Raw genomic sequence first — 16,670 nt, 5'->3', positions numbered from 1 at the left:
TGCCTATCCTGAGAGAGTGAACTCTTTATGAATGCCCATTTCAGCTTTGTTAGTGGGGAGAGGTATCTGGCCCAGACACAATAGCTAGATGATCACGTACATATGTCCAACTCTGTATATTTGTGTTATCTCCCTTTGAAATGTTGCTTTCAGCATTCTAGTATGTTAATTTGTTGTTACACTCCCTGTAGTAGGTAAATATCATTCCAGTAAATGGACCATTTGTATGCCAATGAATTAAAATTGTTTTCTCTCCTTCCATACCCAAAGTGCCTACCTCTTAAGTCAGCTAATATGAAATTTGCTAGCAGTAGAGGTGAGGAGTGAGCTATTTCCCATTGTGGCATACATACTAACACATATATGTGTTACATATACCTATGAATGAACTACTACAACAATTTCTTATTAATACGTAAAATATATACCAATTACCATTAGGGAATATGTTCTGCAGCTGTTTGATTTAAAACTTTAATAATAAATCCACATTAATGTTAACACTAAAGATTAACAAAAAAAAATTAAATCTCACCCTGAACTTGAAGGTGAACTGTGCGCTCAGCCCTTCCATATTTATTCTGAGCAATACAGATAAATATTCCGCTGTCGCCTTTATCTGTACTTGAGATGTGAAGTTCAGATAGAAACCCTCCTTTCACCACACTTTCCTTCACTTCATACCTGCAGAAAGATTCTATATGAATGCTAGGTCCAGTAAAAGATAAGTAATGAATAAGAAAAACCAGTGCACTAACACTAACTAAAAATCTAAAACATAGACAATTGTCAACAGTAAAAGACATGTATTGTAAGATATTACAAAATAATCAATGTTTGTAGGTAGTAAGATTAAACAATTCAATTTCACTTTGAATAAAAACAATTTCAAGTACTAGTCATGAAGCAACGAATATTGGTAGCTTATATATTGACACTACAAAGGTCCTGAAATTTTGACTCTTATATGCAAGTAATGAATATGTAGTGACAATTTGAAGTTTGAGCCAGACTGGAACTCCAACATGGATTTAATGCTTACAACAAGCAACATGTATTTCCTGCTTATCATAAGTAGTCACTTCCAGGCCTGACTCATACTTTCACTGGTATTGATATTTCTGCCAATGATCTTTGAACACTGCTCAGGGTATGTAGGAATACACCACTGGGGGAATGGAGTTGGTGGAGGGCCATGGCTAATCCTGCCATGAGGAAAAAGTATGAAATGAAGTAAATATACTGAAATGAAATGATTCGAGTGATGGGAATGAAAATCAGTGGAATGTTTCCAGAATGAGATTTTCACTCTGCAGCGGAGTGTGCACTGATCAAAATCAGTGGAATCTTGTCATACAGCTATGCTGAACCTGCAATGTAAGGAATGTACCATAAAAGAACCTTTAGTGTTTGGAAATCAAAAGTGGAAATATCAGTTACAATGAAACTTTGAGTCAATATTGCTTGCAATATGCAGGAAAATCCAGATTAGATTCCCAGTCTGGCACAAAATTTCAAATTGTCACTACATATTCATTACATCATTAGTTCACCTCATTTCAACAGTGTGAACTGATATCATATCATATCATATCACTGTATCTTCCTTGATTTAACCCCACTGATATCTGCTCAGCAAAGAAAATTTTTAAAGCTATGATAAAAATTGAACCGAAGCACATTCATAACAATTTAAAAAGTTTTACTGTTCTATTTTTCTAACAAAGTGCAAGGCAAGATATAACAAGTCCTGCTCTTAGGAATGATGTGTACCAAATCTTATGTGCCAAAGTGTCTTGATTGGTAGGTCACTTCTTCAGTGTGCAAATAGATAACATTACCACTTGAAACTTATATAGGGTGTTCCTGTGATGATGATATAATCTTTTAGGAATACTAGAGAAGAGAAAGTCTATCAGTTTGTGATGGGGAAATGGGGAACAACTGAGTCAAAAGCTCTAACTGAAAATGAGAACATTTTAAATTTACCATTGACCTGGTGATGATCATAAAAATCCCAATAAAATTATTTTGTAATACTTTTATTTATCAACTTGCACTACATGCTACATTCACAACATTTTTTCCACATCATCAAAATTCTGTCACACTCAGCTGAACAACATCAGTGTTGTTCAAAGTATGTCACAGGCAGTGAGAATGCTTGCAGCTCCTCTACAGTTTAGGCAAGCATATTATATACAAGACTTTTCACATGACCCCACATGAAGAAATCAGGTACGGTCAGGTTAGGTGAAAGAGCCAGCCACAAAACAGCACCTCGCCCTCCAATTCACTTTTTCAAGGAACATCAATGGATATTCATGACAAACATGTGCAAAGTACACTTGGGCTCCATCATATTGGAACCATGAAGATCAAGTGGAATACTGTTACTGTACACACTAGTCTCACATTTGTTGACTAATACACAGAAAGCTTGCTAAGTTCCACAAATCATCTCTCTGATCTAAGGTGATAAACAATATAACTGAGCTGTGCTTACATACTGAAAATTCACAAATATAGCCACCAAGCCCATGCTAAACAATAAATACATTTCTAATAAACAGTTCTCGGTACAAATGTTAGTGTTTATTAATTTTTCTTTTACTATTCAGTTCACCCAAACTATACACTCCTTCTAACAGCCAGCATCCATATCAAACCAATGACCTACTGGCAGAAGTTTGAAAAAATCAGTCTGTTCACAGTTACAGCTGGTTACATGGTATTCAATGCTAAATCTTTTGATCATCAAAATATGACATAGTTCCTTACTTCACAATGAGCAATTCACCCCAAGCATAGGCTGTGCAATATGCCACTTGGTGTTACAACTAGTGGGAAGAACTGCAATTTTCAGTTTAGTAAATAAAATCCCCCAGTAAAAACATCTGAACTGGATATTCATGATTATGCCCACTTTGTACCATCTGCAGTCATACTGTTCTTCATTTAACTACATGACTGAGCACTTTCTATAATTTTCAGAGCAATGGGGGACACAGTCTCCCTGCATGAAAGCTAGATTTCTACTCCTGAAGAATTAGTCCAGGCAATAAACCTGCTGTATACAGAACATGGGACCACACTCTTTTCTCATTGGTTGAGACAAACTACAGCCAATAAGTGTTGTTGCTACCCTTGCATACCTATGTACTTCTCCTGCTTAACCTCTGATAAGCTTAAAATTAATTTTAACTTTCTGCCAAACTATGCCCTCTAAGAAAGATATAAAAACTTTAAACCGCAATATCTTTATGTTTCTGAAGAGCTAAAGTAAAGATATTACTTCCTAGATATAAATATCAACTGTATTACAAAAGGCCTTTCATAGGTATAGTGTAATCTACTATCTAATAACATAATGTAAGGCACACTCTCATACATATTCAATTATCTACAATTTAAAGATTCATTCTTCGTGTACACTATTCATTAACTTCAACATCCATTCTGACAAAATAACAAATGTTTATTATTAACAAAACTAACTTTAAATGTTCCAAAATATTTGCTATAGCATATGATGTAGTTTGTTGTTATAAGCCGTTTTATGAATAACTGACAATAAATTGTTTAGCTATCTCACTTTCACCATAAGTATACAATGTCATATTAGTTTACCAAGAAGCTATTCTTCATGCAAGAATGAAAATTTTGAATCTTAAGTAAAGATATATATCTCAGCACCCATTAAAATTATCAACTTGAGAACTGAATGGGGACCTATTATGATTTGAAAGCATTGGATAAAGTTTTGTCAGAATCCATTTTCTGGAATGGACAAAAGTAATTAACAGGTCAGTACATATCTGCATGGCAAGGGAATTAATTTTCTCCCAAGCCACACTTCCAATTCACCTACATAAAGGTGATTAATACTGCCTGTTAACAAATGATTAATATCACTATCCTACACCATGTAGTGGTCTGTGGCAAGACACGAGTATTTAATTAAAACAATCCACTTGAGCCCAAGTCCACAGTAAGTATTCTGTGAATAGTCTCTGATTTATTTTTAGGTTATCAAAGAAGATAACACTCTGAGGGGATGCTGAGAGCAGTAGTTTCACATTAAACACAAATAACTGCAGATGCTACTTTGTGGTGAGCGATTTTTGAGTTGCGGTGGAGGAGGGGCTTTGCCACATGATTGGCATCCGAGGTACCTCACTGCGCTGCCCCTGGGGTGAGAGTGACTCTTGCAGCATAAGCATCTCGAACACTGGATGTTGCTCATACCAGATCCCTCACCCTTGGGTTTGGAACACAGGGTATGTGACTGCTACGGTTCTGGCTGATGTGATGGAATAAGGTTGTCTGGCAGCAAGGCATCAGCTACTCCATTGGTAGAATTACCATCAGTGTCCTCCTGGGAAAGCATCTCTGTGTTATGGATATTAGGTGTGGCTGTAGACGGAGAGGCCCCCACTTTGGTCCTAGTGCTTGAAACAGTGTCCTCAAAGCACCCCAGAGAACGTACAATCCCCTTTTCCATTGAGGCTTTAGGCTAAATGGCAATTGCATCAGTCGAGTGTTTCTCCTTGCCTGAAGTGCTATCTGAGGTGCAAATGTCTGCTCTCCCCACTATCTAGACTAAGTGGTGGTTGGTGAGTTTAGTGATGCTGTACCAACTGGCACCTACACTATCAGTGGGGGCAGTTACCTCAGAAATGACCTATGGTCCTGTGATATAAATATGTTTGCCTGTTGGTATGGCAGGGGCAGTGGCATATTTGACAACTTCAGCCACAATTGATTTTGTTGCCATAGATGAATGCCATTATGGGTCGCAGCTATGTATATCTGGTGCTGCAGGAGGCTTCTGGAGTGCAAACATTGAAGGAATGGTCTTTCCAAAAACTCATATTCAAACCAGAGTGCCACAGTAAAACAGGTAGTGGAAACAGAGTGGAATTGCTTTAATTCCAGATGCAGAAGATGGAGCAGCATCTTGCATTAATGCCTGTGAAATGCTTCTTGTATTCACTGGACTGGTACACACACAGTTTCATGAAGTTAATAGACTGGGGAAGGGTGTAAAATATGGCAAGATGCTACTCTGTAGGCACAATGCTGAATGCATTCACCATATGCCCTACGTACTTTACTTCTTCTTCAAATAATTTGCAGCATTAAGGCTAACTCAATAGATGACTCATACATTGCCTTGATCATCTCCTGCTTGAATGTCTGGATCTTTCACTCTGTCCTGGCGATTTTTTTTTTTTTTTTGTCAGTAGAAAGGTGGAAACATGACGTGCTGAATGGCATTTCTTCTGTAAAGTCCTCAGTGATGGTAGAATGCACATTAATAAGATAGGTGTATAGGTAGAACTGGATGATTAATCAACCCTCACCAACCACATGGATCTCGGAAAAGTTAGTGAAATCTAAATCAAGTCATTCCCACAGTTCTGTAGGGCTGATCATAGTGAGAATATGGCTCATGGTACTGGTTGATGTTCTGCGCACATGGTGCAGCTGTGGACTAGCAGTTTGCTTTCTGCTGTTATGCCTTGTCAATCCACATGTTGTCAGGCAAGGTTTTTGATCCAGGTAATTCCCCTGTGACTTCTGTGCAGCAACATGAGAACCTGGGGTGTCAGGTCTTTGGGAATGACTACACTGAGTTGATCACAACTGATGCTGAGGAGAATGACTCCGCCCACTGCTGGGAGCTGGTTCTGTTGTCTTAAAAATGTCCATAACCGAGTATGTTTTGGTGCTCTTCCTGACCAATCCTTCTGGTCATGTTTGATGATGACCTGCAATAGCAGGCTGCTGGTACAGGTGTCACAGACTGTGTATTTATTGAAAAACTGTCTATAGTGTCTTGCAGGTACTTATCCACCTGACAAAATTGGTAAATGTGACAGCGCATCTGTGTTAGCAAGTTCCTAGTGAGCTTATAGTAGATGTCATATTGATATGAATTTACAAATAAGCTCAAATGTTGTAGTCTCTGAGCTATCTTTTTGAAGTAGCTTGAAAAGGGACAGAACACATTTATTAGCAATATATACCCTGTGATGAGTTGAAATATATGTACATATATATGAGTAGTTCTGCTAAGCCGGTATTAAGGTCGTTGATCCAGGGGCTATTGGCTCCTCAAAACTCTTGACATTTCTGTATGTAAGAACTGTACCCAGACCCTATTGCAAGGTGACATCCAAAATACCAGACCATACATGTGGTACATCATTGCAGCAAAATTTGTGGTGGGGAAATAACATTGGCAGCTTGCAGGATAAATTTTGCATAGTAACATACTTAGTGCTGTATCCTGCTACTAATGCACTTGAGTGTGAGTGTGCCAAGTGTAGTGTCACCATGCGCGTGGCCTTAAAGCAACCGCTAACTGTATCAGTGCGGGCTGGCCCTAGAGTCCGCCTGTAGGAAGTGTGCACGCAGCACGATTTCTTCCTTGCTATCTACTGGTGGCTTGTGCCTATATATGAGTGAAGCAGCGCTGACTCACTCTCACTATGTTCTTTAGTTTTTACTGCTCATATCAGTTGTTACTTATGTTGTACCTTCTATATGATTCTTTTGTCTTGTTATGTGTGGAGTTATGAGAGGCTTATTTCTATTATTGTTCAGAGGTTTAGGAACACCCTTCACCATTTGTTGTCATTGATGTTGATAAGGAGTCAGAAATAATCAAAGGATGGACAGCACATTTGGATATCTCAAAGTACATGAAGAAACTCCCTGTCCAATCCAGCCAATAAAGGAACTGGAAGTCACACCACATAATGCAGCATTGCTTCAGTTTAGAAGCAGCTACAATGGAGCATATGACCAAGCTTTGTTACTTCTTAGAGCAAATAAAAGGTGAGTTAACAACTTGAGAGAAGGTGAATTCAATCTCCTGTCTGCTTGATATGAAGGCACAGTAATTCCTTTACAACAGTATGTATTGAAGTTTTTTTATTCATTAAAGTAAGGTTTTTAGTATTAGGCATATAACTATTTGAATTTAAGTGTTCTGATTACTTTACAGGCAATCTTAAAATACCTACTGAGAAGTACAGGACTTGAAAAGATTTTGCCATAGTGAAGTGCAAGTGTATTTCGATCATTTGCGGCATTAGTCCCAACCATTGAAAAAGAACGGAATATTTCACAATGTATTGTTAGTAGATTACATTAGATAATTTGTTATAATGAGAATTTAAATAAGTGTAAAGTCCTTGTAATCTTGTAGCTACATGGAATATGTTATGGACTTCTCATATTTTTCCTCTGTATGAGCTGTATTCATGACAAAAATGCATTTTATAGTTAAACTTTAATCAGATATGTATAATTTCAGCAGTACTGTTCCTCTGGTACACATGTTATGACCTAAAACAAAAATAAAGAATATAACTTGCAAAACTAAAATTTTATGAGTCTTTAAACTTTAAATTATGTCCCCTGAAAAAAATGAGAATTGTGACTTACCAGGTTTTTCACCTGGACTCTTCATATTTTTGTCTAACCCCTGTATAGGCACATTTCATTACAATAAGAACTTATAGTTATGTCCTAAATCTAGTTCAGTGCTATATTATAACTACTAATTTTTCACCTTGGATTTAAATGAGCTGGCAGCCTAATTCCTTCCCGTAGCCACTCAATAGTCATAGGGGTGTCACCTCTGGCTTCACATTGCAGTATCTGGGAGGCACCTTTTCGTATACTTGCTTGAGCAGATCTTACTTCGAATTGAGGTGGAACTGCATAGAGTAAAAAGAAATTACCTTTCACGACAAAATCTAATTACGTCTAATGTCATTTATTCTCATCTTAAAACTCAGAAATAAACTGAAGCACATAAACAATGAGTACAAAAATATAGACAGTCTATGAACTGATGACTTCGTTTGTTACAATATTAAATTTATCACATGTATACTTTGAACTTCCTTGGACTAAAAATAGGAGTGATTTTCATAGAGAAGGTCAAAGCAAGAACCTGCAAGAGTGTGCTGAAATGTAATGCCTCTGAATTTCTTATGTGAAACCTCTTAAAGCTTTTTAAATGAGACAAACATTATTCACAATCTACATCTTTATTCTTCATGTCTACATGTTTATTTCTCATCATAGGCACCCTAGTGATGAACACATTTCTGAATGTTTGACTTTGTTAGTGGAGCCACAACCTCACCTCTGCTTGTACCACTTCATCACTGCGAAAGAAAAATCCACCAAGGTCTTCTTTGAGTTTTGAAAACAGATGAATATTTGGTTGGGCCAAGTAGGGACTGTATCGAGGATGATATATGACAGTGAACCCAAGGAGTCAGATTGTTGCAGATTTCACAGGGCTCGTGTTTGTTCTGGCATTAACAAGCAGAAGGTGACGGAGCTCCAAGAGTGGACTTGGAATCTGAAACTCAATTACGGCACACAGTTTCTCATGCACTGATGATATGTTACACACAGCCAAGTTACATGCTACAATTCAGAGCCCTCTAGCTGCAGAGGGCTGCAAATGTGTGGACATGAAGAATAAAGATACAGAATGTTAACAACGTGTGTTTTATGTAAAAAAATTTAAGAGTTTTCATATAAAATATTTGGAGGCATTACTTTTAGTATGTGCTTGTGCATCAAACAAGTGCACCAAACTAACATAATCACCAGTATAACAGTCAAATAAATATAGAAATCATTTACAACTGAACCAAAAGAAGAAATGCTAAAATTTTATATTTTCTACAGCACTGAGGGGCACAATCAATTGTAGACAATATCATCACTGAGTGACTGTAGTAGGACACGGGATGATTTGGACAAAACTTCTATTTGGGGTGATGAATGATAGCTTGCTATAAATATTGAAAAATATAAGTTAATGTAGGTGAGAAGAAAAAACAATACTGCAGTGTTCAAATACAATTTTCATGGTGTGATGCTTAACAGCCACATCAATTAAATGTCTAGGCGTAATGTTGCAAAGAATTATGAAATGGAAGGGCATGTAAAGATGATAGTTGGGAAGGTGAATTGTCAACATTGGTTTGTTGGGAGATTTTAGGAAAGTGTAGCTCATCTAAAGAGGTGTCTGAATACAGAACACTTGTGCAACCCATTCTTTAGCGCTGCTCATATGTTTGGGATCCTCACCAGCCCAGATTAAAGGAAGACACTGAAGAAATTTGGAAGTATGCTGTTAGATATGTTACCAGTAGATTCAAAGAACACATGAGTGTTACAGAGATGCTTTGTGAACTCAAATGGGAATCCCTTTCGGGAAGGAAACCTTCTTTTTCTGAAAAACTGTTGAGAAAGTTAACAGAACAGGCAACTGGAGATGACTTCAGAATGATTCTACTGCTGCCAATGTACATTTTGCATAGGGACCATGAAGGTGAGATAAGCAAAATCTGGGGTCATTTTTCCCTCACTCCATTTCTGAGTGGAACTGTAATGGATGATATAGTAATGATACACAGTACCCTCCACCATTCATCGTATGGTCGCATGCAGAGTATGTATGTAGGTGTAGAACACAGTTCCACAAATTTGTTAACCATAGGTGTGTTGTGTACAACATTTCTTAAATGAACAGTGTATCTTCTGTTGTTTTACTATTTTTATTATTTCATTGCAATTAGATTTCCAGAACCTCAACATCTTCCCCAAGCCCACTGTAGCTGGTTCTGTATACATGCATGAATGGTCACCACCAAACTCTGGCAACTGTCAAACTTGACCAGAACATGCTGTACACAACATCACTGACTACTTCAAACACTTGTTGCAATACTTAAGTGATTTGAATATTTCCCCCAAGAAATAGATTTGCTGAACTGACGATGTGGAATATACGGCACTAACACTGTCTGTGTTCCTGTTATTCCTCTAGCCCAGAACTCTACAATTCACATCCTCAGTTGCTCTCTTCCACTTCCCTTGCCCTCACCTTACTTACATTCTCTTTTTCTACCCTATTTCTTTCCTATACTGATACTGTACTTTCCTTACCCTTTCATTTTGTCTTTAATACTCTCTGACATCATAATTTTATGACTGTTAGCAACAATAACCTTCAGATTGTCACTGAGTGTGGTGGCACAATGGTTAAGAGAATGGACACGTATTCAACTCTCCCAGTTGTTGTTGGGTTTCTTGACCTTGAAATCACTACTAATCGATTGAGTGGCTCCTCAGTCAGCCTTATGAGGGTGAGTGTGCCCCATACCAGTCCTCTCACCAAGGAAAGAATTCCTGGCAGTACCAGGAATTGAACCTGGATCCCCCATAGGGCAGTCAGACACCCCCAAATCCTTTAGCAACAATGAACTACTTCAATTAGTTACTAAGCAGTGCGATACTACGGACTCATATTTAGGAGGAACTCAATGGTTTAATCTGCAGTTATGGTTTTGTGACAGCCTTAGAGTCAGTCATCTTCAAGAGCCATATTAACACTTTTGAGTTTGGCAGCCCATTGGAAAATGAAGAAGCAGACTCACTATAAACCTTTATCAATTTTGGATGAGATCCTTTAACAATAAGATGTCAAAAACAAAGTATTTTATGAAAAAAGTTATGTGAACAAAATTATTACACAGTTCAGTCTGACAATTGGCATGTTACTGCATGACAAGTGACAACATAACATAAACAATACTTCATTGAAAGCAATACCAAATTGCATCAAGGAAGTTTCATATTTATTGTTTAATGGTACAGAGATGAATGATGCTCCAGAAGCATCTGAATAATATGTGATAACTGTATTTAAAACGTGTATGGTAAGCTACAGCTGTACTGTCCTATATATATAAAAAATCTGTTTTCTTCAGATATTCTGGAACACTGTTCAGTTTGGTACACTTTTCTCCTTACTGATAACCACTTACGGATTTCCTGTTGCCTTTCCCTACTGGAAACTTATTCACATGATTTGTCAACAAGGAGATAGGAAATACCATAAGATGCTATGTGATTTGGAACAGGGAATATTTTGTGACTTAGTTAAGGCTTTTGATTATGTTAACTATGAAAGCTTCCTTAGCAGATAGCCTGCAGTTCCTAAGAAAAGCCTTCCAAAGAAGTTTGACAAAATTCAACTACATTTAACAAGTTTTCAATTCCCTAAACCCTTTTAAATATAAATGTTTGAAATCAATAGTCAAATAATGAAATGTTGTTCTGCTCAACTTAGTAAAAGTTTAAATATTACAGAATAATAGGCACAGCAGGTTCAGTCCCCTTATATTATCTGAATCACATAATGATAGGCACTCAGAATTTAAAGCAATCTGACATAGTGCAGCAAAAGGTTTAATTTTGGGTCTTATGTAATTTTTGATGTCCATAAATAACTTCCATTTGAAGTTTCAAAAGATGCAAGTTTTTTTTTTTACATTGATACAACAGAACTTTTACTGTGGTTGAAGTGATGTAAAACAAATGCTGTATTAACACTTTTAAAATAACTTTTTAAGAAGTCTAAATTTCAAAACACTCCCTGGAAGCCCATAGTACCAGAATCTCTATTTTTACAAATCAAGCACTGCACTGAGTGTAGGAATAAAAGACAATTCCAGTCCCCATACTCAAAAGGCAGCTAATGAAATATTCAAACACATCAATGGATGGTTTAAGGCAAATGGATTATCACTGAATTTTGACAAGACTGAGTACACACTGTTCAGAGCTTCTCACAGAACTTCACAACCTATAAAAATGTTTCTCAAACAATAAAATATAAGCAGTACAAAGTGTTAAGATCATAACATCAAATGGAAAACCAACTGCCTCAAATAAATGAAACATCTTGGTTTAGCTTTGTTTGCAGTATGAATGGTTACTGTTATAGGTAATTTAAAGACAAAGAGTTTGTTCTGCAAATGTCCATTCAGTAATAAATTATGGGACCATTTTCTGGGGAAATTCAAGTTACAGGGATAGTATTTTTAGAATACAAAAGCATTTTATAAGAATTATATCTGCTATTAATTCAGGACAATCTACAGAGATCTCTTCAAAAAACTGGGTATCTGACAACTACTTCACAGTACATACATTTTGAGAGAGAGAGAGAGAGAGAGAGAGAGAGAGAGAGAGAGAGAAGTATGAATATAACATAACACTAGAACCAAAAACAACCTCTACAAAGACATTAAGGGGGTTAACATTAGTAAACAAACGAGCTCGAAACATGTGTGAACATGTATTAAAGAATCTACCAGAAAACATTAAACATCATGTACCATAACGTAGTGGAGTTCAAAACTTAGTTAAAGAACCATAAACTGGTCAACTCTATCAATCCCATTGCCTTCACAGACACTCTTAAATTTACTGTTTTACATTAATGTATACTTATAATTAGCACTATAATACAATACTGTAATGTCATTTCACTCTACTGCACAAATGGAATGTGGCTCATGTAATGTAATGTAACAAAGTTGCAACAAAATACCTATGGCATTAATGTATGCCCACTACTGTCTGGTGAGTAGAATTGATTTTTCCAATATTCTGGTAAACAATGTATAAGTAGCTGTATATCATAGATTCTTTAAAACATAGATATAGTTAAAGTATTGTCATTCTGTAGATTTTTTTAAGTGCCTCAGGCATAAAATTCCTGTATGGTTCCATTGTGACATTGTAGAATGTGTACACGATGAGCTGGAAGGTGAACTCAATTGAAGGCAAAAGTGGGCCTCCACAAAAGTTTTGCCATTTCTGCTAATACTACATTTCTATTGTGAATGGGATTACATTCAAGTTATATTGTGTATGTGTGTGTGTGTGTGTGTGTGTGTGTGTGTGTGTGTGTGTGTGTGTGTGTGTGTGTGTGTGTGCGAAGCAGATGATGTGTGTGTGCGAAGCAGATGACGATGAGAGCTGGCTTGGTAGAATAGTGTGGATAACTGCCATGAGAGGATGCACATGGCATGTGGTATGGGCTGACCCACTGACAGAGGCATTTTTACCTGCTGGTGGCACTAAGCCAGGCGAGGCAGTTCTAATGCCGAGTTCAACCACCATGGACCTTGGTTTGCAGTTTGTGCTGTGCATTGTTATTGTGTGGCCAGTTGTCGACCATCTGTGTGTTATATTTATTCCTGTGATTGTCTCTATGCAGTTTCAGACTTTTTTGCTTCCTGTAACTTGACTTGCATGGTGAGTTTTTATTTTCTCTTATGGTCTTCAGCTCCCTGGCTGTTGTCAAGCCAACATCGCCCAGTTAGTACCTTGTGTCGACAGTGGCACTGTCTAGCCTGGGAGGACACTAAAGCGGCAATGAAAGATAGTCTTACATGTCTGATGACCCTATTTTTCTCCCTTTTCATAGCATTAACTTTGGGCCACCATGGAGTTGGCCTATCTGCAACATTGGCAGGAACAGTTGCACCTGCAGAAGGAGCAGCAGCAGGAGGAGGAGGAGGAGGAGGAGGAGGAGGAGGAGGAGGAGCAGATGCAGATACTGATAAACCAGAATGCAGAATTGCTTCACACCCATTCCACACATGCTGTGGGCTAGGTTTCTACCCCCCCCCCCTCCCCCCACCATCCAACTGCCTATGAGGCCATTTGTGAATTTTGATGAGCTAACAGAAAGATGGGAAAATTACCTGCACTGGTTCTTGCTGCATTGCCAGGTAAGGCATATTGTCAACACAGTAGTTGATAAAGCTGCCTTGTTGCAGTCCAGCAGTGTGGGCTGATACAAAGTTCTCCAAAATTTGAAGCCTCCAATGAGCATGAGAAACTTTCCTGTGATGAAGTTTGTTGGTTCCTTATGTAGCATTTCAGTCATCAAAATTATGTCATAGCAGCTCAGTTGCATTTTAACCAGCACCACAATTGCCCTGGGCAGCCATGTGCTGCCTGGATTGCCAATTTTCATGGTCACTTCTGCAAATGTCATTTTGAGTGTCCCAGAAGTGCTACCTTATATGGTGACTCACTAATTCAAAACACAATTGTCTGATTAGCACCTGATCCCAAGATCCAGGCAAGAGCATTGACCTTATCTGACCTTTCTTTAGCTGATGTTGTCCAGGCTGTTGAAGTGCATGAGCTGGTGGCAATGAAAAGGGATGTCCTTTCTGACAAATGGCAGGTGGCACAATGAGGTGTGCATGGTAAACAGTCCCCAGAGCCTTGAGGGGTTCCCCAGGTGACCTCACCTCCTGTCAAGTTTCCGTGTGTTGACAGCTGATGATTCTGGTGCAGTAGCATCACAGCACTCCCCATCTTCACCCACAATGAGCTTAGTGGGTTTACATCAATTGCATTGCTGTAATTTCTGTCCATAGTTTTTTTCAGGTGCTTGGCAACACTTGGCTTCTGCTCATTGGGCGAGCCAGCAGTCCAATCCTGACTGCCATTTGCTGGATGTTTGATGAGACTGTCCATCTGCGGTGCCCATGTGTGGGGTATGACATCAGGAGGGTCATTTAGCAACTGTTTTTGGCAGTTGACAAGCTTCAGATTAGTCATCTGACACCCCTGTGTTTTCACTGGACTCTGGAGCTGTCTGCAGTGCCCTGCATGTGTTGGCCTAGCCTATTTTGCTGACTTTCATGGTGAATGGATGACTGGTCAAATTTCAAACACACAAGAGAGCAACTGTCAGCCTCACTAATTTAGAGATGGTCAGTTCTTGGGCTGCCCCATGTTGCAATGGTTACCACATCAAGTTATGTCTTACAGTAAACAGTGTATTCCTTTTTGGGGCAATTCTCCATCTCCACACATTATAAGAATGTCAAATGTTAATTTTCATTGTTAGTAGTCAATTCAGAGCTGGAAAAAAATATTTTTGGTTTAGATGCTTTTTTTTTTTTTGGTTGCTAGATAGTTGATGAAGTGCATTCAGTGTCTCAATCAGTTTCTTTTCAAGGTTTGGACTCCTTACTGAAGTAATACAAACTATTGTTTGAGAATACCTTTGGCCGGGAAGAAAATTTCGCTGCACATGTTTCTCTTAAGCTGTTGACAGTACCATCCCACTCCCTTCTCCATATGTGACAAGATAAAGGTTGAGTTGCAGTACTGACAGTATCAGGGCATCATTTCTCCTGTTCTGTTGAGTCAGTGGGCCACCTCTCTGGTGGTGATTCAGAAGCTCCATAGCACTTTGCGCTTTTATGACAATTTTAAACAGATGATCAATGCACAGTCTGTCACAGATTCATGTCCCGTTCTGTGGTCAGAGGAGTTGTTGGCTAAGTTAGTGGCAGTGGGGGGAAGGGGCAAGTATTTTTCATGCACTGACTTGTGCGATGCCCATCTTATCAGGTTAATCACTTGCCTTTTGGACTGTAATTTGCAATGAGAATTTATCCAGGTATTTGGAGGAGCTGATTCAGGACATTTCCTGTTGCTTAAGCTATCTTGATGACTGATGACATCTGGCTCATGGGCACTACATGAGAGGATCACTTACAAAACCTACAGATGGTTTTCCAATGCTGTCTCGAGAATAGCCTTCATTGCATGCTGCAAAAGTGCAGTTTTTTCCCCTAAGGTGCATTTCTTGGCACATGTGCTCAGCAAAGATGTCTTCACCCCTATGAACAAACACATCAAAGCCATCGTTAAGTTGCTGGTGCCTAAGGAGCTGAAGAAGCACCAGTTTTTTTTTTTTTTTTTTTTGGGTAAGATTTTGTATTATGCCAAGTTTATTTCCCGAGCTGCAGACATCTGAAATCTTCTTATCCAAGTTCTTCCAAAGGGCATTAAGGCTGTCCAGTCTGTGTATTGTCAACAGGATTTTCAGTCCCTCAAGTAGTGTTTGTGTTCTGCTCCCTGTGTGGCTTCTTTTATGCCAGGTAATCCTTTAACCCTGACCTGTTACATGTTCCACTATGGCATTGGTGCAGTTCTGTCCAGTCAGTACTTGGATGGCATGGATCAAAGACATTTTCCACAGCAAAGCATAATTATTCACAAGTGGAACAGGAAATGCTGGCTATTGCTTTCGGGATTAAAAAGTTTCATGTTTTCTTCCATGGAGCAAGGTTCCTCCTCATCACCAACCACAAGCTGCTGACTTTCTTATTCAGTTCCCGCTACAAACTACTGAATAGGACAGACCACCAGTTGCAGAGGTCGGCTCTTTTTCTCAGTAATTGCTGCTATATTTGTTGCTGCTTCACTGCTCAGCACACAAATGCTATTGCGCTATCGCACCTGCCAATGGGGCTTGATCTGGAGTTTGATCAGCAGAATGTTCTGATGTTCATGCCAGATGATACCTTGCAGCAAAACTGGTTGGACTTTCCACTGATAACACAAGAGGTCATGACTGCCATTGCCACTGACCCACTTTCTTGGAAAATTGTTGCAGCTGTCCAGGAGGGTTGGATGAAGCATGTCTTTTTGGGTGTGCATCCAGTGTAGCATACGTTTTTTATCCTCCATGATCGACTCAACATTGTTCAAGAAGTCCTGTTGCTTGCCATGGAGGAGCCAAGCTGTCTGGTGGCACTGCATCCTCACATACTCCAGCTGCTGCATGGATCACACTGTGGTATGTAGGCATTGGTTCTATGTCACGTCTACTGGCTGAGGATCAGTTGCAACATCGGATACCTGGTGTGGGCTTGCAGGGCCTGTGCACAGACCCAGGCTGTGCTTTTGCTCCAGTTTTCTCCTTGGCCAGTCCCAGAACTTCCTTGAAGCAGGGTGCA

General features: G+C 38.8%; 1 protein-coding gene across 1 annotated transcript in view; it reads right to left on the bottom strand.

The window, feature by feature from the left end:
- Nucleotides 1–16,670, bottom strand: part of LOC126249143 (Down syndrome cell adhesion molecule-like protein Dscam2) — a 242,097-nt gene that overhangs the window by 146,507 nt on the left and 78,920 nt on the right. The window contains exons 8-9 of the mRNA XM_049950796.1: nucleotides 7,586–7,733; nucleotides 536–684 (exon numbers count right to left, since the gene is read on the bottom strand). Of these exons, the coding sequence (XP_049806753.1) occupies nucleotides 536–684; nucleotides 7,586–7,733 (297 nt within the window). The remainder of the gene's footprint in view (nucleotides 1–535; nucleotides 685–7,585; nucleotides 7,734–16,670) is intronic.

The sequence above is a fragment of the Schistocerca nitens genome, chromosome 3 (genome assembly GCF_023898315.1).
Source record: "Schistocerca nitens isolate TAMUIC-IGC-003100 chromosome 3, iqSchNite1.1, whole genome shotgun sequence".
Classification (NCBI taxonomy): Eukaryota; Metazoa; Arthropoda; class Insecta; order Orthoptera; family Acrididae; genus Schistocerca; species Schistocerca nitens.
This window is presented reverse-complemented; position numbering and strand designations above follow the sequence as displayed.